Source organism: Dromiciops gliroides, chromosome 3 (genome assembly GCF_019393635.1).
Source record: "Dromiciops gliroides isolate mDroGli1 chromosome 3, mDroGli1.pri, whole genome shotgun sequence".
NCBI classification, from domain to species: domain Eukaryota; kingdom Metazoa; phylum Chordata; class Mammalia; order Microbiotheria; family Microbiotheriidae; genus Dromiciops; species Dromiciops gliroides.
This window is the reverse complement of record NC_057863.1, coordinates 590826606-590848116: the sequence shown is the minus strand read 5'-3', so window position 1 is coordinate 590848116 and position 21511 is coordinate 590826606. Positions and strand designations below refer to the sequence as shown.

Below are 21511 nucleotides of genomic sequence, written 5' to 3'. Positions count from 1 at the left end.
CATTTATTAAGCACCTTCGATGTGCTAGCAATTATACTATGTCTGATTTGTTTAAGCCCAATGTTGTTGGATATTTTTGTTAGTAACTTAGATGAATGTACAGATGGTATGTTAATAAAATGTTGAAGATTATACAAATCAGGAAGTGATAACTTAATGTTAGAGGGATGTCAGGTGACAGAATTAGTATCCAAAAGGATATTAGCAAGGCTGAACATTGGAGTGAGTTGAATAATGTGAAATTTGATAGGAATAAATACAAAGTCTTATGTTTAGGTTCAAAATCTCAGCTTCACAAGTCTACGTTGAAGAAGGGGTGGCTAGAATGAAAAAGCTCTGGAGCTCAATATGAGTAAACTATGGGGCATGTCTTAGGCTATATTGAGAGATATGGAACAGAAACTGTCCAGAACAAATCTATAGAGATTACACTTCCTTTCTAGGGAAGCTAATCCACACAGTTTTGAAATCTGGAATTCTGTCCTGGGGCTGGATGATGTGTGCTCACTGGGGTGTTGGGGGGAAGGAGTGCATGCAGTCACCTGTCTATACATACCTCTGACAATGCTGTACCTGCCATCCAACCACCACCTGAAGGCCAGGGCCTGCCCAGCATCAACACCTTCCCTGCTGTACTCTATACATAATGATCGATATGTTGTCTTCCCCACAGACTGTGAGATCCTTGAGGGCAAGGACTGTGTTTTCACCTTTCTTTTTTTCTTAATAGTATTTTTCCAATTACATGTAAAGATAGCTTTCAATATTCATCATAAGATTTTGAATTCCAAATTGTTCTCCCTCCCTCTCTCCTCTCCCCCTCCCTAAGACATTAATCAATCTGATATAGGTTATACATGTACAATCATATTAGTGTTGTCACCTTTCTTTGTATACCCAGAATATATCACAGTGTCTGACACATTGTAAGCACTTAATCAATGCACATTGACTGAATGACGCCTCCTCCCTCCCCACCTTCTCACCCCCTTGCTCTGGGAAGAGTAATCAAATCAGTGTTATCATGGCTACTAGAAAAGTCATGACAGCTGACTGACCTTTCCCTCCACTAACCACCCCAGTGACTTCCTATACCACCAAACTCTCTTCACTGTCTACCGCTGACCTCTATGTCTTGTCTAACCCTACTAGAATGTAAATTCCCTTGAAGACAGGAATTCTCACTTTTGTCTTTGTATCTACAGTACCTAGCATTGTGCCTGGTACATAGTAGATACTTAATAAATGCCTTTTCATTCATTAATCATGAACAAAATAAAAGTTATAGTCTCTTCTTACTCTATCTTGGTCAGATCATAACTTGATGATTATGTTTAGTTTGGGGGTACCTAATTTCAGGAATAGCATTAATTAGTTTGAGTACCCAGAGGGGGCAGCTAGGTGGTGAAGTGGATAAAGCACCAACCCTGGATTCGGGAAGACCTGACTTCAAATCCGGCCTCATACACTTGACACTTACTAGCTGTGTGACCCTGGGCAAGTCACTTAACCCTCATTGCCCTGCAAAAATTTAAAAAAGAGTACCCAGTGGAAGAAGATCAGGATAGTAGGGAGCCTTGAGATCATGTGAGGATGAATTGAAAGAACTAGGATATAGCAATGTTTAGCTTGGAAAGAAAAGTTTGAAGACATTATAGCTGTCTATCATGTCTGTTCTTGTAGTAGTAGTAGTTGTTGTTGTTGGGCCTTCATTCTCAAAAAGGATCATAATATTGGGCAGGGGTGATGTCATGACTTGCAGTGAATTGGATTTAAGTGAGGCAGGGCTATGCAAAATCACCAACCTCACTCTCTCTTCCAGAGTCATCTGGGTCCAATGGCAAGATATACATCAGGATGACTGGAGATGCCCCCAGCCATCATGTCTATCATGTATTTGAAGGACTGACACATGACTTCACTCAGAACTAGGAATGATAGACAGAAGTTGCAGAAGGACAGACTTCCTTACCATTAGAGCTGTCTAAAAGTGGAATGAGTTGGTAGTGAGTCCCCTTTCCTTAAGTAAAGTCAGGATGGCCACTTTGGGGGATATTTTATTTTATTCCATTTTATTATTTTTCTCAATTATGTATACAGACATTTTTTAATATTTAAAAAAATTTGAGTTCCAATTTATCTCCCTCTCTCCCCCACCTTGAGAAGTCAAGCAATTTGACATAAATTATACATGTGGGGTCTCTCAAAACATATTTCCATATTAGCCATGTTGCAAAATAAAAAATAACAAAAACATAACAAAAAGAAAAATTGAGTTAAAAAAGTATGCTTCAGGGGCATCTAGGTGGCACAGTGGATAGAGCACCGGCCCTGGAGTCAGGAGTACCTGAGTTCAAATCCGGCCTCAGACACTTAACACTTACTAGCTATGTGACCCTGGGCAAGTCACTTAACCCCAATTGCCTCACTAAAAAAAAAAAAAAAAGTATGCTTCAATCTGCATTCAGTTGTTTACACACACACACACACACACACACACACACATACACTCTGGAGGTGAATAGCATTTTTTAAATCATGAGTCCTTCAAAATTGACTTGGGTCATTGTATTGCTAAGAATAGCTAAGTCATTCACAGCTGATCATCACAGAATATTCCTCTTACTGTGTACAATGTTCTCCTGGTTCTTCTCACTTTGCATCAGTTCATATAAGTTTCCCAGGTTTTTATGAAACCATCCTGCTTACCATTTCTTACATCATAATAACATTCCATCACAATCATATATGACTTGTTCAGCCATTCCTCAATTGATGGGCATTCTTTGGAGTATATTTTAGAGAGGATTCTCCACCAAGCATAGACTAGAAGGTCCTTTCCAACTCCAAGATGGAAGTGGAAGTAAAAGTGAAAGGAAAGAAGCAGGAGATTGAAGAAAGGAAGGGGAGAGTGAGGAAGAGAGGAGAGGAAAAGGAGAAGAAAGAGAAGGAGAAAAAGAGGAAGGAGAAGCAGGACTGGGGTAAAGAAAAATTGAGGGAGACAGAAGGAAGAGGGAAAGGAGAGGAAATGTGAAGGGGAGGAAGGAGGAGGAGGAAAGATAGAAAACTAGGAGGAAGAGAGAAAGGAGAAGAGCCTAGGACATTGAATGTGTGATTTTTTTTCCCTTAAGATGTGGGAAAAGGTAAATCTCAACCAATCAGACTCATTTCTCAAATAAGTCCCCTCAGGGCATGAGAATTTAACCCAACAACACCCTTAGCAACACTTTTGTTGGGTCAAGGCCTGGAAGTCCTGGCTCAGTGGAAGGTATCCTGGCATATTAATGGTTACCTCCTTTCCCTGGCACCTCAAGGAACTAGAGTCCTGCTTTGTTGATGCTACGTCCTGGCTTCCCAGACTTGTGGGCTTTCTGAAGCTATCATTCATGGCTCTTCCATACTGCATTGCCTACAACAGCCCAACTCACCACTTTGAGAGTTTCCAAGTTTCCCACTCTCTCTTCAGGAGCCTTTTGATGAAGGTTTCCTGCTACTATGAAGCTAAAGCCAGAGTCTTCCAAGAGGAGTCAGAGATTCCGCAGTCCATAGTTGAAAAGCCAAATTCACAAAGTATGGGGTGAGAGACTGAGGAGCCAGGGCTCTGCATTCACCTTGGTCCAATCTCAGAGCTCAGGCTCAGGCTCCGGCTTCAGACCAGCAAATCTGTTTTGAATATCCAACTCAAATTAACAAGCATTTATTAAGTACCCTTAGCTCCTTCAAGAGGTCTTTCCTGCTTCTCCCAGTTGATGGTGCCCCACCTCATCACTTTGTCTTCATTTTGTACATATCTTGTAACCGGAGGACCAAAAATCTAGACCTGGAAGGAACCAGCTCAGAAACCATGTCCTCCAGGCCCTCATTTTACAGATGAGGAAACTGAGGATGAGATAAATTTTAGTCACTTGTTCTAGGTCACACAGGGAAGAAGCAGCAGAGGTAGGGCATGAACCCAGATTTTCTGTCTCCAGAATCAGCACACCATGTTGTATCCTACAACTAGAATGTAAGCTCCTTGAAGACAGGGACTATATCATTTTGTTTTTATATCCCAGCACTTAGCACAGTGCCGTGCACATAGTAGGAGCTTATAAATGTATACTAATGGATTAGTTAGTTGGTTGGGTGACGAACCAAGAGGAATACAATCTAGGTTGGTGAACATTTCAGCAAAGAGAACTGGATAGGGGCAGCTAGGTGGCACAGTGGATAGAGCAGCAGTTCTGGATTCAGGAGGACCTGAATTCAAATCCGGCCTTAGACACTTGACACTTGCTATCTGTGTGACCATGGGCAAGTCACTTAACCCTCACTGCCTAAGAGAGAGAGAAAGAGAGAGAGAGAGAGAGAGAGAGAGAGAGAGAGAGAGAGAGAGAGAGAGAGAGAGAAAGAAATGGATAGATGCAAATGACACCAGAGAACAAAAGTTCTTAACACTGTGTCATGGACCACTTTGGCAGTGTGGGGAAACCTGTGGCCCCTCTTCAGGAACCCCACTGTGGGGGCAGTGGACTTCCTCAGAAAATGAATCTCACCAAACACCCAATTGTGCAGTCGCAATCAAAGGCCTAACTCTACTATTAAGTCTTCAGCCAAGCTAAGCATGAAGTCCTTATCTTTCCCTTTCCACTATGGTTCCAAACCTTGAAATTGTCTTTGATTATTCTTTCTCCCTTACTTACTTACATATTTACTTACTTACAAAGCCAATCACTTGCCAAATTTTGTCATTTCTGCCTCCACAGCTGCTTCCATCCATCCCCTTTTCTCTGGTCACATAGACCACACTCAAGTTCAGGGCCTCATGGCCTCTTCCCTGGATGATTGTAATAGCCTCCTAATTGATCTCCCTGATTCTAGTCTTTTTTCACTTCAGTCTGTCCTCCAAGTGACTGTCAAAGTGGTTGTCCCAAGGCCCAAGTTTGACCATGTCCCTTACTTCCTCATTCATACTTCCTTTGGCTCCCAAACTTCTCAAGCATTGAAAGCTCTTCACATATGGTTCCAACTTAATTTTTCTAGGCTTATTACATAGTCCACAGTCTATACTGTGTCCAGCCACACATACTGGTGTCCTTGCTGTTCCTCCCAAATGACGTTCCATCTCCAGTCCCTCTGAATTTGCACAGACATACCCTTATGCCTGGGATGCACTTCATTCTCCCTTCAAAGCTCAGCTCAGGTGTTCCCTGCTACATGCAGTCTTTCCTAGGTGTAACAAGGTGGCACCGTGGACCAAACATTGGGCCTGGAGTCAAGAAGACCTGAGTTCAAATTTGGCCTCAAACACTTACTAGCTATGAACTTTGGAGAAGTCACTTAACCTCTGTTTGCCTCAGTTTTCTCATCTGTAAAATGACGATAACATCACCTATTTCCCAGGGTTGTTGTGAGGATCACATATGGTCATAATTGTAAAGCACTTAGCAGAGTGTCTGACACATAGTGAGCACTATATAAATGTTAGTGATTATTATCATCGTTATTATTTCTTGATTCCCTCCCCCAGTGTCTAGTATTTCCCCAACCAATTAATTTATATTTACTTTGAATATATTAGGTGTACATGTGGCTCCCCACAGAAAAATATATCTGAGTGCTTTTTTGTGCCCTATACTCCTAATGTTGTCCATGGTTCTTCCCTTCTCAGAATAATATCTACAAATGCAAATAAAATATATAGGATGACAAAGGAAACTAATTATGTAGAAATACATTTATCAAAATATATTAAAAACAAAATTCATGTACCCCAGGTTAAGGACCCCTCAAAGGCAGAAATTCTTTATTTTTTGTGGGTTTTTCCCTTCAATAACCCTGCTGAGTGCCTGGCATGAAACAGGTGTTTAATAGATGATTGCTGATTGATTGGGCCTGGGGGTGAGAGGTAGGAAGACTGTGCAGCCCTATAAGTAAAGCTGCAGTTTCTGTGTGTTCCCAAGTTCTGAGGCTGTACCCAGAGCACTTGCATCTCTTTTCCTGCTGATCAGAGACCCTTCAGGAAGGTATTAGCTGGATGTCTCGTCCAGGGTCATCAACTAGAGGAGGTTAACATGTTCTGAGATGAGGAGGCTGATGCTGAGGGCCAGAGAGGTGATCCCTTTGCCCTTCTGAACCACAGATAGGTCCAGAACCCCATCTAATATAGTCATGGGAGGGTCAAAGGCTTTCAAGGCCCAGACTTGACCTTCCCTCATGAAAGGAGTCTAAAGGGCAGGCAGAGGGGCCCGGCCTCGAGCCAGCAGGCTACAAAGCCTCCCTCTGTACTACTTAGACTGAGGCTCTTTCTGTTCCTGGCCAAAGCAGAGCAAGTCTGGAATCGACCCAGCACTCCCCAGGCTCCTGTCCCTTCACTTATTCTCTGGGTTGCTCAATTCCTTTTAAGACACAAATTGATTGGGATAATTCTTGCTTTAACTACAATTGCCACGGAAGGAGAAAAACCACTCTGCACTCAGACTGTGGATTCCAGTGACGACTGTGAGCCACAGAGTCACAGGGAAATGGCTAGAAAATGGATTCGAAATTGAAGCCTCGAATAATAATGTAATTACTGCCCGGGCTCTGAGTGCTGTTAGAACAGAGGCCTCCCACTACCCTGAGAACTCTGGGGGTGGTGCCTGGCTGCAGCAAGAGCAGAAGCTGCTGCTGATGTCCTCCATTCTTGACTCCTTCTCCTGAGAGCACCATTATGTGCAGCAGAGAGTGAAGGGAGGGGCAGGGGGAAGGGAGAGAGGGCAGCAGGGGAGCAGAAGGAAAGACAAAAGAGAAAGTGGGTGGCCCAGCCCTGTCCTGGCCATGTGTCCCTGCCCCCCTCCCTTGGGTAGCATGAAACAAGGTGTGTTGGTGCCGCCTGGGGCTTCACCAGTCATCCTTTTCATCAGCACCAATCCATCAATTAGTCAATTGATCAGCAGACTCGTATTAGACTCCTACTATGTGCCAGCCACTCTGAGAGGTATTGAGAATCCAAAAACAAAAATGAAAAAGTCTTTGCCTTAAAGCAGAGACCCGAGCTGACTATGTTCACACAAGTACTATATTTCAGAGATGGGATTTAAACCTAGGTTCTTGCTGACTTAAAGCTCTCCACTATGCTGAGCTGTCTGGCCAAATACATTTTTTTTTTTTAGTGAGGCAATTGGGGTTAAGTGACTTGCCCAGGGTCACACAGCTAGTATGTGTTAAGTGTCTGAGGTCGGATTTGAACTCAGGTACTCCTGACTCCAGGGCCGGTGCTCTATCCACTGCGCCACCTAGCCGCCCCTGGCCAAATAAATATAATCATGTTGGGGAGTTCACTACCTTCCAGGGTCTTTTTCCCTCCAATTATTAGAATTTTTCTATAGGGGGAGACACTATATACACAGATATGTAGAAAATAAATATATGGTAATTTTGAGGGGAAGGGAATAGCAGCCTGGGAAAAATCAGGAAAGGCTTCATAGGAAGTGGCTTTTGAGCTGATATATTACAGTATTCAAGATTTTTGAGGTTAGGAAACACCAAACAAATATCTCCTAGAACACTGAATTCAGAGGTCCTGGATTTGAATCATACCTCTTCTTCATACCACATGCCCTTTAAAAGAGTCCTTTCCATGTCTAAGTTTATATTCTCATGATCCTATAAGCTAGTTCAACCAATATTTGAACAGGGCTTCCATCACAGTATCTCCCAAGAGGGACCATCCATCCTTCATTTGAAGACTCCCAGTGATTGATTTATCAGGATTTAAGTAAGTGCCGAATGCCTTTGAAGCCAGAGGCAGCCCTGTGTATCTGTCATCGGTATGAAGGATGGATTAGAGAGGGGAGAGGCTGGAGGCAAGGAGTCCATTCAAGAGGTTTCTGCTATAGTCCAGGTGAAAGGTAATGAGGACATGTGTTAGGGTACCATTAGGGTTGTGGCTGTGGGAGGAGAAACAAGGGAGTAGATAGGAGAGAGATTGTAAAGGCTTGTCCATAATCCTAGCTGCCAATTGTAAAGAATTATGGGACTGGGGCAGCTAGATGGCACAGTGGATAAAGCACCAGCCCTGGATTCAGGAGGACTTGAGTTCAAATCCAGCCTCAGACACTTAACACTTACTAGCTATGTGACCCTGGGCAAGTCACTTAACTCTCATTGCCCCCCCAAAAAAAATTATGGGACTTAGAAAACTCTATCTATTTCTATCTCTCTATCTCTATATCATCTATCTCTATCATCTTTCTATCTCTCTATCTCTCTCCATATCATCTCTATCTCTATCTCTCTCTCTACTTCTCTATCTCTATCTCTCTATATCATCTCTCTATATATCAATCATTATCTTTCTATCATATCTCTCTCTCTCTCTCATCTCATTTGAGCATTCCACCTAGAGGAAGATAGGTGGCATGGATGGCATGGATTTATGCTAGGGTGACTAAACAGAGCCAACATTGAATAACCATCTTATAGTCTGGACAATTAAAAATCTCTGTCTCTTGTCAAGTGATAATTTGGGTAGCTATGTGCTGCAGTGGATAGAGCACTGGACCTGGATTCAGGAAGACCTAAGTTCAAATCCAGTCTCAGACACTTAGTGAACCTGGGTAGGTCACTAAACTGGCCCTAATACTAAAGCTAAAGAGCTGAGTACCTTGACAGGACATAGCAAGAGAGCCACGTAAGATCTCAGTGTAGCAAAGGAATTCAGCCTTGGCAAGTGTGGTGACCTGTGGCTTTTCCTGGGGGCCTGTCTTCCCTGATGTTGTAGGTGTCCCTGAGAAATGCTCCATCACTGGACTGTGCTGTAAGTTTCCTGAGATCTTTGGCACAGAGAATGCAAAAGGACTACAAAGGGATGATTCTACGTCACCTGCTCAGTGAAAACTGCATCCTTGGCGACTCCTTATGAGCCCTTCCCTCTCCTCTCAAGGAAGAGGCAGCACACACCTGTGTCTGTAGCCATGGGGCCCTGGCACCATGGTCTTGCTGCAGGTCAGTATTCTGACTGACTCCTCTCTATTGCAGCCTGTGACCAGCTGGCCCTGGGGGTTGTAGCTATTTTTGGACCTTCCCAAGGCTCCTGCACCAATGCAGTCCAGTCCATCTGCAATGCCCTGGAAGTGCCCCACATCCAGCTACGTTGGAAACACCATCCCTTGGATAACAAAGACACCTTCTATGTGAATCTCTACCCTGACTACGCATCCCTCAGCCACGCCATCCTTGACCTCGTCCAGTATCTGAAATGGCGGTCAGCAACCGTGGTGTATGACGACAGCACAGGTAGGTGCCATGGTGGAGGGATCCCAGGAAATGGCCCCAAATACCCCAGGCTTCAAAACAAGAATGGGTGTACATGTACAATGTGACCCAACTCACCTTCACAAGAGGTCAACTCAAAGGTTTGGTCTATGGCTGCTTCTTCTCTTCCAAGACCCACAGGATAAGGTCTCCTTCTCCCCAACCCATTCCCAATCACCTCGCTCACAAAACCCTCCAAAGCCAGGCTCCTGGGAGAGAAAATCACCTACCTTCCCCTCAGAAGTCACAGAAGTGACTTCAACAAAAGGACATTACATTCCAACTGGCAGGAATGAATGCTCCTGGCTCCGACTTTCAGGAGCTGTGTGACCCTGGACAAATGACTGAACTTCTCTAAACCTCCCTTTCCTCTCTTACTGAGGAGAATGATACTAGAATAGTGAAGCTCACTGAGATTGGAGTGAAGAAAGAACTGTTTGAAGCACCATAGAAATGGAAGTCATTTGCTCAATGTCATCTCTAGGCAACATTTGCTTATTTCTTGTCTATCTACCTTTCAAGTCCCACCTCCTCTATGAAGCCTCTGATCACCCCAGGTCCCTTTTCTGAGCTCCTACTGTAATTCTAACTTGAATTCAAAGATAGAAGATGAATTCAAATCCTGGCTCTCTGCTTTACTGGTTGTGTGACCTTGGATATATCACTTAGGTCCAAGTGGGCCTCTCTCTGGGCCTCAGTTTCCTCCTCCGTAAAGTGAGGGAGAGGAACTAGATGACCTCTGGGGTCCCTGGCTATACCACTCACCTCTCACATAAAGTCACAGAATCAATATGTTAAAATCAGAAGGGATCAGGTATCTCTTTATCATTCTCTCCCACAAATGTTAGGAGACCTACACTGTCATGATGTTAAGAGAGCTAAAGGTCTGGGGGCAGCTAGGTGGCGCAGTGGCGCAGAGCACTGGCCCTGGATTCGGGAGGACCTGAGTTCAAATCTGACCTCAGACACTTGACACTTACTAACTGTGTGACCCTGGGCAAGTCACTTAACCCTCATTGTCCCACCAAAAAAAAAAAAAGAAGAGCTAGAGGTCTTGGCAGAGGTGGGAAACCACAGTCATGGAGCACTATACGGTATCCCCAAAGCCTTTTACTATTGTTGTTGTTGTTGAGTCATTTAGTTGTATCTGACTCTTCATGATTCCATTTGGGGTTTTCTTGGCAGAGATACTGGAATGGTTTGCCATTTCCTTCTCCAGCTCATTTTATAGATAAGTAACTGAGGCAAACAAGGCGAAGTGACTTGCCCAGGGTCACACAGCTAGTAAGTATCTGAGGCCAGATTTGAACTCAGATCTTTCTGACTTTAGGCCCAGCAGGACCCTCTATCCACTGTACCATCTAGCTTCTCTCCCTACCACCCCCCCCCCAAAGAAAAAAGTCTTAGCACAGTTTTAAGTTAAGATTAAAATAGCTTTAGTAGCAAGAAACTACACTAAGACATTTAGGATACCTTGTGTTATACTGGGCTTGGTTGATAATGTTGGTTAGTTCTCTTTTTCGTTTTTAATTCTTATTTTAAGGGGTGGGTTTCTGGGAGGGAGAGTTGGGAGGGATATATTGGGAAATGTAGGTGATATAATATATTAAATATATTTATATATAATATATTAAAATATTAATAAAATATATGTGTGTAAAATTTATAGATATATATATCAATAAAAATATTAATGAGCTTTTAAAAAGAGTTCTAGAAGAAGGTCCCAAATGTGTTGGTTGGTTTCCCTGTAAAGGACTGATGAGATGATCTTGTACATAGTAGGTAATCAATAAATATTAATCAATTAATTAGAGCCAGAGAAGGATAGCACTAGGAGGTCATTTAGAAATAATCTAGGAGGCAGCTACGTAGCGCAGTGGATAAAGGACCAGCTCTGGATTCAGGAGGACCTAAGTTCAAATCTGGCCTCAGATACTTGACACTTAGTAGCTGTGTGACCAGGGGCAAGTCACTTAACCCTCATTGCCCCACAAAAAAAAAAAAAGAAAAGAAAAGAAAAGAAAGAAAGACTCTAAATCTAAATCATTTATTAATGGGGAAACTGAGGTGCAGGGAGGAGAAAGCACTTGCCTAAGGCTACACAGCAAGGGTCAAGACCTGAGCCCAGACCAGAGCCCAGGTCCCCAGGTCTACTGAATCTCAGTCCCAAACGCATTCCGTGGCAACAAGTGATTGATTCTTCAGCTTAAATTGTTCCTTTCAGTTGTCTTCAGTTTCAGGCAGGAAGCAGCTTCCTGTCACCACAGGCCCCCAGGTGATATGTAAACGCCCCGAGCACCTTTGCTGAGGATGGGAAGTTCAATCCAAAAATAATTTGATAACAAGAAAAAGGATGATCAGAAAAGCTTAGAGCTCAAAAGGAATGTAGAGATCAAATTAGTCCAAAGCCCTGATTTTGCACTAGAGGCACAATTAAGGCCCAGAGTTTGAGTGACTTTCCCAAAGTCACATGGGAAGTAGGGCTAAGATTTGTACCAATACTGCAAGTTCACGACTATTTCCACCAGCATTATCCCAGCCTACAACTGATCATCCTTTTCCAGGGTACATGCTGTCTTTTTTCCTTTCCTTTTCTTTTCTTTTCTTTTCTTTTCTTTTCTTTTCTTTTCTTTTCTTTTCTTTTCTTTTCTTTTCTTTTCTTTTCTTTTCTTTTCTTTTCTTTTCCTTCCTTCCTTCCTTCCTTCCTTCCTTCCTTCCTTTTTTTCTTTCTTTTTTGGCAGGGCAATGAGGTTTAAGTGACTTGCCCAGGGTCACACAGCTAGTAAGTGTTGAGTGTCTGAGGCCGGATTTGTACTAAGTTCCTCCTGAATCCAGAGCTGGTGCTTTATCCACTTTGCCACCTAGCTGCCCCCTACATGCTGTCTTTAAGAGACCCAAACTTCCTACTTTCTCCTACCTCCACCACTTGTGTCTTTCTAATGACTAGGTGTAGCAGATAGAGCACTAGGCTTGGACTCAAGGAAAACCTGAGTTCAAATTTAAGCTCAGACATTTACTAGCAGTGTGATCTTGAGCAAGTCACTTTAACCTCTTGTCTCAGAGGTTAAATGCTTCTTCCCTTCCTCTCCTCAAAAGTAACCTTTTGGGGCAGCTAGGTGGTGCAGTGGATAGAGCACCAGCCCTGGATTCAGGAGTACCCGAGTTCAAATCTGGCCTCAGACACTTAACACTAACTAGCTGTGTGACCCTGGGCAAGTCACTTAACCCCAATTGCCTCACTAAAAAAAAAAAAAGGTAACCTTTTCTCCCTCTGTTTTCTTCTTGTCAAGACTCCTCTCCCTTAGTCCTCCACCCTTATAATAGAACATAGATTTACATCTAGAAGTGGATTCAGACCATTTACTCTAATACCTCATTATGCAAGTAGGAGACTTACCCAAGGTCACACAAAGCTACAGTGCTCATCCCGAACTTCTGCTGCCCTTCCTGCACATCCATGCTAGATTATAAATGGGCCAATTCTCCATTCTGAGTGAAGAGAGCCAAGCTAACTTTTCTTCTGTGAAACTTGCGAGCCCATAGGAACTTGGGACCTCTAAACACACTGATAACCAGCTAGGAATAGTAAGCTAAGGCCAAGTTCTAGAGGACCTTTAATGCCAGGGTCAGACCTTTATTATAGATTATGAGGAATAATAAGACTAATGATACATGTATCTAGTGGATATACAAGGTGTCCCTAGATTCTTAGTGTAATTTTGATCTAGTAAAACGCAAACTGCATGAAACTTTGGGGAATTCCCATTCAGCACTGTGAGGTCCACAGAGGTTAACTCATCAATCCACACAACAACCCTGAGAGGCAGGTGCAATAATTATCTCCAACAACATAGTAGAAGCTGAGTGATCTGTGCAGGGTCATACAGCTAATAAATGTCTGAGGCAAGATTTGAACTCAGGTCTTCCTGATTCTAGGCCTGGTGCTTTATCCACTGTGCCACCTAGCTATCCATTATTGCATTTTTAAAGTGCTTAATAAATGTTACCTCACTTGATCCTTAAAACAACCCTTTGAGGTAGGTGCTATTATTATCCCCATTTTGCAGATGAGGAAATTGAGGCAGAGAGCATTTAAATGACTCTCTCAGGGTCATGCAGCTAGTAAGTATCTGAAGCTGGATTTGAACTCAGGTCTTCCTGAAGCTGGGGCCAGTGCTCTAACTTCTGTGCAACTCAGATGCCTTCATAGACCATTGAGTCTAATCCCCTCATTTTACAGATGAGAAAACTGAGGCCCACAGAGGTTAAATAATTTGATCAAGTCGACAGAGCTAGTAAGTGGCAGGTCTGAGATCAGAACCCAGGTCCTCTGGTCTGAATCAGTGATGCCCAGAGTGCTAAGTCAGGGTGACTGGAAGGATGATGATGCCATGACCAAAAATGAGGAAATGAGAACAGGTGAAGATAAAGACAAGTTCAATTTGGGGTATGTAATAATAACAATAACTAACAATGAGAAGTGTTTTAAGGCTTACAAGGAGCTATATAATTATTACCTCATTTGAGCCTCACAACAACCCTGGGATGTAGGTGCTATTATTATTCCCATTTTACAGATGAGAAAACTGAAGCAGGCAGAAGTGAAGTGATCTGACCAAGGTCACACAGCTGGGAATTCACTGAGGCAGGACTCGAATTCAGATCTTCCTGAGTCCAGGTCCAGTATTATATCCACTGAACCACCTATCTACCTCGAGTTTAACCCAACAGAGTCCAATTAGAATGTTGAAAGAGAGATAGGGAAAGACAGAGAAACAGACAGAGAAAGACAGACAGAGACAGAGAGACAGGAGAGAGGGGAGGGAGATAGAGAGAGGGAGGAGAGGGGAGGGACAGGGGGAGACAAAAACAGAGAGAAAGAGATAGAGACAGATAGAAACAGAAAGACAGACAGACTTAACAGCACTGCCCAACAAGGCATTCTCTGGGCCTGTGACTGCAGAAGATTAAGAGATAGAAGGGACTTCCAAGACTTGTCTGTGCTGCAGGTTTTGCCATATACTTCACAGACATCTTATTTGAGCCTCACCACCCTGCAAGGTGGTCCCTACAACTATTATTAGAATACCCATTTAACAGGTGAAGAGACTGCGGCCCAGGAAAGATCAATGGATTTTCCCGAGTTCACTGCCCAAGGAGCAGAGCCAGGATTCACACCTGGCTCCTCTGACTCTCGATCTCAGCACCCCAGGCTCTCTCAGGCTGGGTGTTACAGAAGAGCTACCGGGTGGGGAGGGCTCTTCATCATGGAGCTTGTCCCTTCTGTGTGGGTTTGCTGTTTTTGTTTTTGCAGTAGATTCACTCTCCTAGTCATCTGCACGCATAGATTTCCCCAGCCCACCCAGAGCTTACAAGGTGATAGAGGGAAGTGACTCAGAAGTATCCTGGGTAGTAAGAGGAAGCTAGGACCATTTGCGGAAAGAAGCTTAAGGCTGGCAGTCAAGAAGGCTCATTTCAGTCCAGCCCTGGGAATGCCATTTACTAGCTATGTGACCTTGGACCAGTCACAAGACTTCTGAGTCTTGGTTCCCCTAAAAAAAATGAATGGGTTAGATTAGGTGATCTGGGGCTGCTGCCAGTTGTGATGAATTATGAGTCCGAATTTATGAGATAAAGGGGTTGGAGGCGGGGCTGCCTCCTGAGGTCAAGATTCAAGGTCCAGCCGTGCCACTTAGAGACTGAGTGAGCCTAGTCATGTCACTTCAGCTCACTGACCCTCACTTCTCCTTTCTCTAAAATGGGCAGAAGATCTGACAACCTTGGCTCACAAGGCCACTAAAGGGCTCATGTAGGGTAGCGCACATGAAAATACATTTGACAAATAGCCAAAATTCACAGCAGGTAATCAATCTTGAGAGTTGGTTTAAAGATATAACTAGGAAGTAAATTTTACTGCTGACAGTCCAGGAAAACAGTCCTGTTGCCCCATCCCCTTGGCCCCCACTTTTACTACAGAGAGCCAAGCAGTGCCCTAGCATCCTCTAGGGATAAAATGATGGGAAACAGGTTTGACATTTCCTCTTGGAGAATATGGGTCACGATATACCAGACTCAATCTGTACTTGGCTTGATAAAGAAGCCCTGCTTCAGCCTCCCCGGGGCCCATTCCCCTGACTTGTGGCCTCCCAGATGCCCAACCCCTCCCCAAGGTCGATACACACGGTACAATGAGAGGCAATAGAGTGGGCACCATGGACTGGCCCGGGAGCCAGGAGGGCTGATTCCTCAAATAGCATCCTCAGCACGCTCTCCTGTAATACACTTCATTTGTGAGTGGACATTTATAGATATGAGCAAAAGACCAAGATGGCAAAGCCCATGAGACCACTGTCGGGTCTCAAGATTAAGTAGAATTCACAACAAAGTTACTCTGACACATCTCACGGAGTGTCACAGCTGCAAAAGGCCTTAGAGATCTGTGAGGGAGGCATCCTGGTGTACGGGAAAGACCTAGCTCCTGGAGTTAGGAGACTTTAGGTTCAAATATCAGCCTGACTGTTTATATAACCTGTATGACCCTGGGTGAGTCACTTAATTTCTCTGGGACTCAGATTGAGGGAATTAACTCAGCTTGGTTCAGAGACTAGCTAGGTGGCACCAGCCAACAATGATATTGATTCTCAGTTAATTAATTAATTAGTTGGTCAACTTAATTAATTGACTGATTGATATTAATATCTAATCATTTTTTAATTATTATTATTAATAGAAAACACCAGACTTGGAGTCAAGAAGACCTGGATTCAAATCCTGCTTCAAACACCAACTAATAGAATGAGCCAGACCTTTCTCTGCATTAGTGTTTTGGGTTAGAGTACTAAATAGGGGCTGGTCCTGGAAGCAGGAAGGCCTGGGTTCAAGTCCCAGCTCAGACACTTATTTGCTGTGTGATGTGGGGCGAGTCATTTCACCTTCTCATACCTCAGTTTCACCATCTATAAAATGTTGGGGTTGGACCCCTTGACCACTAAGGCTCCTTCTGGCTCTGAGTCTACAATCTTATGAGCTGGATGACCTGTATAGTTCAGCAGATCTAAGGTTCATGCTCCTAGTCCAATGCTCTCTTTTTGCAGAAAAGGAAACTGAGGCAGGAAGGTCCTTTTGAAAGGTCACACAGCAAGTTAGTGACAGAACCAGGGACATTGGCCCTCTCGACCCGAGATCAGAGCTCAGTTCCAGTGGTTGAGAGACTCCCATCACTGTGACACATTTCTCTTCCCAGGAGGAAGTTCATTTGACATAAAGAGGCCACTTATCTTAGGGAAGTGATTTGGTCTTGGGGCTGGTGACTGTGAGGTGGAGTTCCTCTAAAAAGTGGTTCTGCAAGACATCAGCCTTGTTTCAGGGAAGAAACCAACAGGCCACAGTGACTGGCTCTCCATTCTCTGCACAGGGGCTTGGGCCACTTAGGGCAGCTTGTAATCCACAAGTCCACATCAAATCCTTTTCCCACAAGCCAACTGGCCTCCCTCACTCTAGTTTCTTCAGCCTTTCCTGGGTTCACGAGTTCTCATTGCTCAGGAGTAGGGAAGCACTGGCCTTCAGGGGGTCCAAACCCACTGATTAGTTGGGCATTGTGCCCAACAAGGATGGGGCATAGCTGGGAGGTGGAGAGTACATAGGATCAGGAGATGTCATTGGGTAATAACTTGATGTGTTTGTGGGGTGGTATGGGGGTGGGTATGTGGGTGTGCACACAGCGCACACTGCTTGACCTCCCCTCCCCTCCCCAAAGGCCTCATCCGGCTGCAGGAACTTATCATGGCCCCCTCACGCTACAATATCCGCCTGAAGATCCGCCAGCTCCCCATTGACTCTGATGACTCCCGGCCCTTGCTCAAGGAGATGAAGAGAGGCAGAGAGTTCCGCATCATCTTTGACTGCAGTCACACCATGGCTGCCCAGATCCTCAAGCAGGTAAGTACAGGTGGGCAAGGTGCTCTCCTTTCCTCTCCCTGTACCTCCTTCCTCCTCTATCTCTTTCTCCCGTTTTTCCATTCCTCTTCCCTCCTTCCTCTATTCCTTCTTCCTCCTCCTCCTTCTCCTACCTTTCCTTCCTCCTTCCCCTTCTCATATCCTTCCATTCATCCTTCTCTGTCTCCAACAGACAACTGGTAGCATAATGGATAGAGCACTGGTCCTGGAGTCAGGAAGATCTGAGTTCAAATCAGACACTAACTGTGTGACCCTGGGCAAGTCACTTAACTTCTGTTTGTCGGTTTTCTCAAATGTAAAATGAGGATAATTAACAGCACTTCCTCCTAGGGTTGTTGTGAGGATCAAATGAGGTCATATTTGTGAAAAAAGCACTTAGCGCAATGTCTGGTATATAGTCGGTGATAAATAAATGCTTATGCCTTTCCATCTCCTATCCTTCCACTTTTCCATCTCCTGCCCTTCCTTCCTCCTGCTCCATCTTCTCCTCAATTTCTTCTCCTCCTCCTCTCCTAACCATCCATTTTCTTCCTCCTCCTGCTTATTCTCCTCCTCCTGATTATTCCCCTCCTCCTTATTATTATTCTCCTTCTTCTCTTATTAGATCCTCTCCTCCTCTTTCCTCCTCTTTCCTCCTCTACTCCCCCTCCTCCCTCCTCTTTCCCCTCTGCTTCCTCCTCCCCACTCTTTTTCTCTTTCCTCCTCCTCCTCCTGCCTTCATTGCGCTCCTATCAGAGCATGGCAGCATAGAGTGGCAGAGAGCTGTTTGTGCCCTCTGGGGATGACACACAAGTGCAGGCTCACTCTGAGACAGAAAGCATTGAACAAGTCCCAGATGAGGTCAGGCAAAGAGGGAGCTCAGAAGGGAGTCTGCCCCAGAAGGATGGATTCACAAGTATACAATACAAGGGCTAGGCTTGGGAGATAGCAGAGATTTTCTAGGGACCACATGCTTATTAAGCTAGATCTGGCATGGGTGGGGGGGCCTGGGTCCCCCCTTCTAGAGGCTCCTCTGCCATACGTAGCAGGTAGCCTGAGCTGTCACAAGAAAGCATTTTAACTATTTGGGGTGGGAAGGTAGGACCCTGTGTTCTGGAGGAGAGGCAAATAGAGTAAGAAGCCCCATTAAACCTAAGCATGGACTGACCAAAGGTGGCCCCTACTCAGGATAAGTGACTTTCCCCCACAATGCCCCAGGGTATCTAGCAGCTGGCCAATGGGAATCGGTTATCCCAGTCTTGGCAGCAAAAATTGTCCATCTGCAAAATTCCACTTCTGGATAGAGGCGGTCTTGTGGAGATGAAGAGCTGGGGGGGTACCTTGGGGAGAATGCCTCCCTCTTGTCAGAAAGTGAGGGGCTGTGGAAAGAAGGAGAGGCATGGGGTTTGCCGGGCGGCCTGCATATACCGACCCCTAAAGTGACTCACTCCCTCCTGCCTGCGATTAAACCCCGCCGGCTGTCCTCGCTTATTATCTGCTTTATTATACTTTATTGTACCATCTGCTTGACTCATCTCAGGCAAAGGCTGAGGGAGGGGCGGGGGGAATGAATGGCTTTCTGAGATTGGACGGGGTTTCTTTTCAGGACACAGTCACAGCGTGGTGTACACATGGAAGCAGGCCAGCCACTGCCACCAGGCCAAGAAATAAAATAGCAAAATGGCCTCAAACCCCCCTCAGCGGGTGCAGCCGAACAAACAGCAAACGCTCTGATTTGGACCAGTGCATATTTAAAAAGGCAATTATATTGTCCCAGAAAAATCTCCATATTTCTTAGGAAAGCTTCCACCCTGGGCTGGGCAGGGGAGAGAAGGAGTGAGGGGACAGAGAGTGTCCAAAAGAAATAGGAGACCCCAGGCAGGAGGAAAGAGGGACAAGACCCCCAGGTTCCCACTTTACTCCCATGGGCAAGGGGCCAGATACAAAGCCATACTTCAAGAGAAGAGGAATCTGGGACACAAAGCCCAATCCCAAGTGGTGAAGGAGGGGGCACGACACAGCTTAGAAGCACAGAATGGACCCCTGACACACAGCCTTAATCAGGAGGGAAGGAATCTAGACACACAACTCAACCCCGGGAGAGTGGGAGGTTGTCCAGGACACACAGACCAAGGCCAGGTAGAAGGGAAGGGAGCCTGGACCTGTGGCCTAAGCCCCATGCCACTCCTGCTTGGCTCCTGGTGATGGGTAAGAAGAGGCTCCCACCTCTGGGATCTCAGGGTCCAGGCCTAACAAGAAGGGGAATAGAAACATCCTAGGGAATGGGGTCTGTCTTGGGTTATGAGTTCAGGGCTCCCCTTCTTGCGTTGGGTTGTTGCTTTATTGTCAATATGGTTCCTCAATTACTCACAGGCATTCCAGGCCCCAACCCAAAGGAACCACCCGCTTTAATAACTTTAGGGAGGAGCTCACTATTGGGCTGCCTCAGCTCTTAGAACTGAACTGAATTCTGCCTTCCCTCCCCACTCCTGATCCTTCTTCTGCCTTCTAAGGCCAAGTAAAGCAAATCTTCCACATGATATACCATCAGATCCTGAAAGATAGTTACTCTGATTGACCTGAGTCTTCTCTTCTAGCTAACCAGCCTCAATTGCTAACATCAATTCTCATATGCCAAGGTATCCAGTATTCTCCCATCTTTGTCACCATCCTGCAGATATGTCCTAGCTTGTCAGTGAAAGGAGTGTCCACAATCATGAAATTATAGATTCTTCAAGTCCCAAAGAAGATGTCATACTGTTGACTCATTGAGCTTTTGGTCATCAACCTTCCACATCTGTTTTTCACAATCTTTCTTGTCTCTTCCTGTCCAGCCCACTGAAGTGGTTGCCTATAACTTAATAACAACTGGGGCAGAGATCCCACTTATCCAAGCAGAAAGCCTTGCTACTAAGGAAAAGAGGATTGGGGAGAGGACAAATTTTCTTTTTCCTTAATTATTTTGTTTATTCATCAAGCATTTTTCTCCCCTACATCTTCCCTTTCCTCCAGAAAAAAGGAAAGAAAAACCCCTTACATCAAATAAACATAGTGTAAGTAAAACAAATCTCCACTGACTGTATCCAAAACTGTGTGTCTCATTCTACATATTTGTCCATCACCTCTCTGTCAGCTTGTCTTTTATAGCATTGGTCCTTTGAAATCATGGCTGGTTACTACATTTGTCAGAGTTATTAAATCTTTCAAAATCTTTCATCTTTACAGTGTTGGTAGTATAAGTTGTTATACAGTGTCAATAACAACATTATACAACAATGTTATATGTATATGTGTGTGTGTGTGTGTCTCTCTCTCTATATATATATAATTGTATACACTACCTACAGTGCTACAAGTATAAATTATCCTTGATTTGCTTCACTCAATTCTGTCTCATGCCTTCCCAGGTTTTATCTTTTTATTTCTTATGGCATAGTAGTATTTTATTACATCTATATACCATAATTCGCTTAGCCATTCCCTGGTTGTACATCCATTTAGTTTCCAGTTCTTTGCCACCATGAAAAATGGTGCTATAAATATCTTTGTTCGTAAAGGATATTTTCCTTTTTTAATCTCTTTAGAGTATAGTCTTGGTATTACCAGGTCAAAGAGTATGCACATTTTAGTAACTTTGGAGGCATACTTCTAGATATCCTTCTAGAGGAAAAGAGGATTTAGAGCCTAGATTTCCCATGTGGGTCATCTACACTGTCCCAGTGTTACAAGATCATGAAATGGTAAAATTTCCTCTCTAGAAAGGGCCTTAGAAATCATAAGATCATAGACTTAGGGTTGGAAAGCAACTTAGAGGCTAGCTAGTCTAACTCACTAACTCACACATAAGAAACTTAGGTATAGCGAGAGTAAGGGACTTGCCCAAGGTCACATGGGTGGCAGAGTTGGGACTGGAACATGTCCCCCAGATTCCTATGCAAGGTCTCTTTCTGGGTCCCCACTCTCTTTCTTTGCATGCATAAACTTGGGCCAAGAAAAGTTGACTGTAGGAAGGTGGAGAGACAGGAGGCAGGTTATATACAACAGAGAGGGAAAAAGATGAGGTAAGTGGAAGTCCCACCCACTCATCTCCCATTAGACTAGGCTGAGCAATGATAGCTGAAGCTCTTTGGCCAATGAGAGGAGACAGGTCTCTCCTCTTTGCTGAAGCCTCCCCCTAACTGGATAATTGACTACCACAGGTCATATCTAGGGCAGAGAATTGAGTTGGAAATGAAATCTTCCTTCCATTAGGAGCACATTGAAGTCCTGTGCACTTTCCCAAAGCTCTAAGGCCCTT

General features: G+C 44.4%; 1 protein-coding gene across 8 annotated transcripts in view; it reads left to right on the top strand.

The window, feature by feature from the left end:
- The window catches only part of GRIK3 (glutamate ionotropic receptor kainate type subunit 3), a 321882-nt gene that overhangs the window by 170573 nt on the left and 129798 nt on the right, over window positions 1–21511 (top strand). For 7 of the 8 annotated variants that reach the window (XM_043994615.1, XM_043994614.1, XM_043994612.1 and 4 more), the window contains exons 3-4: window positions 9001–9258; window positions 17036–17217. In XM_043994615.1, the coding sequence (XP_043850550.1) occupies window positions 9001–9258; window positions 17036–17217 (440 nt within the window). The remainder of the gene's footprint in view (window positions 1–9000; window positions 9259–17035; window positions 17218–21511) is intronic. The other variant, XM_043994620.1, reaches the window with a different exon arrangement.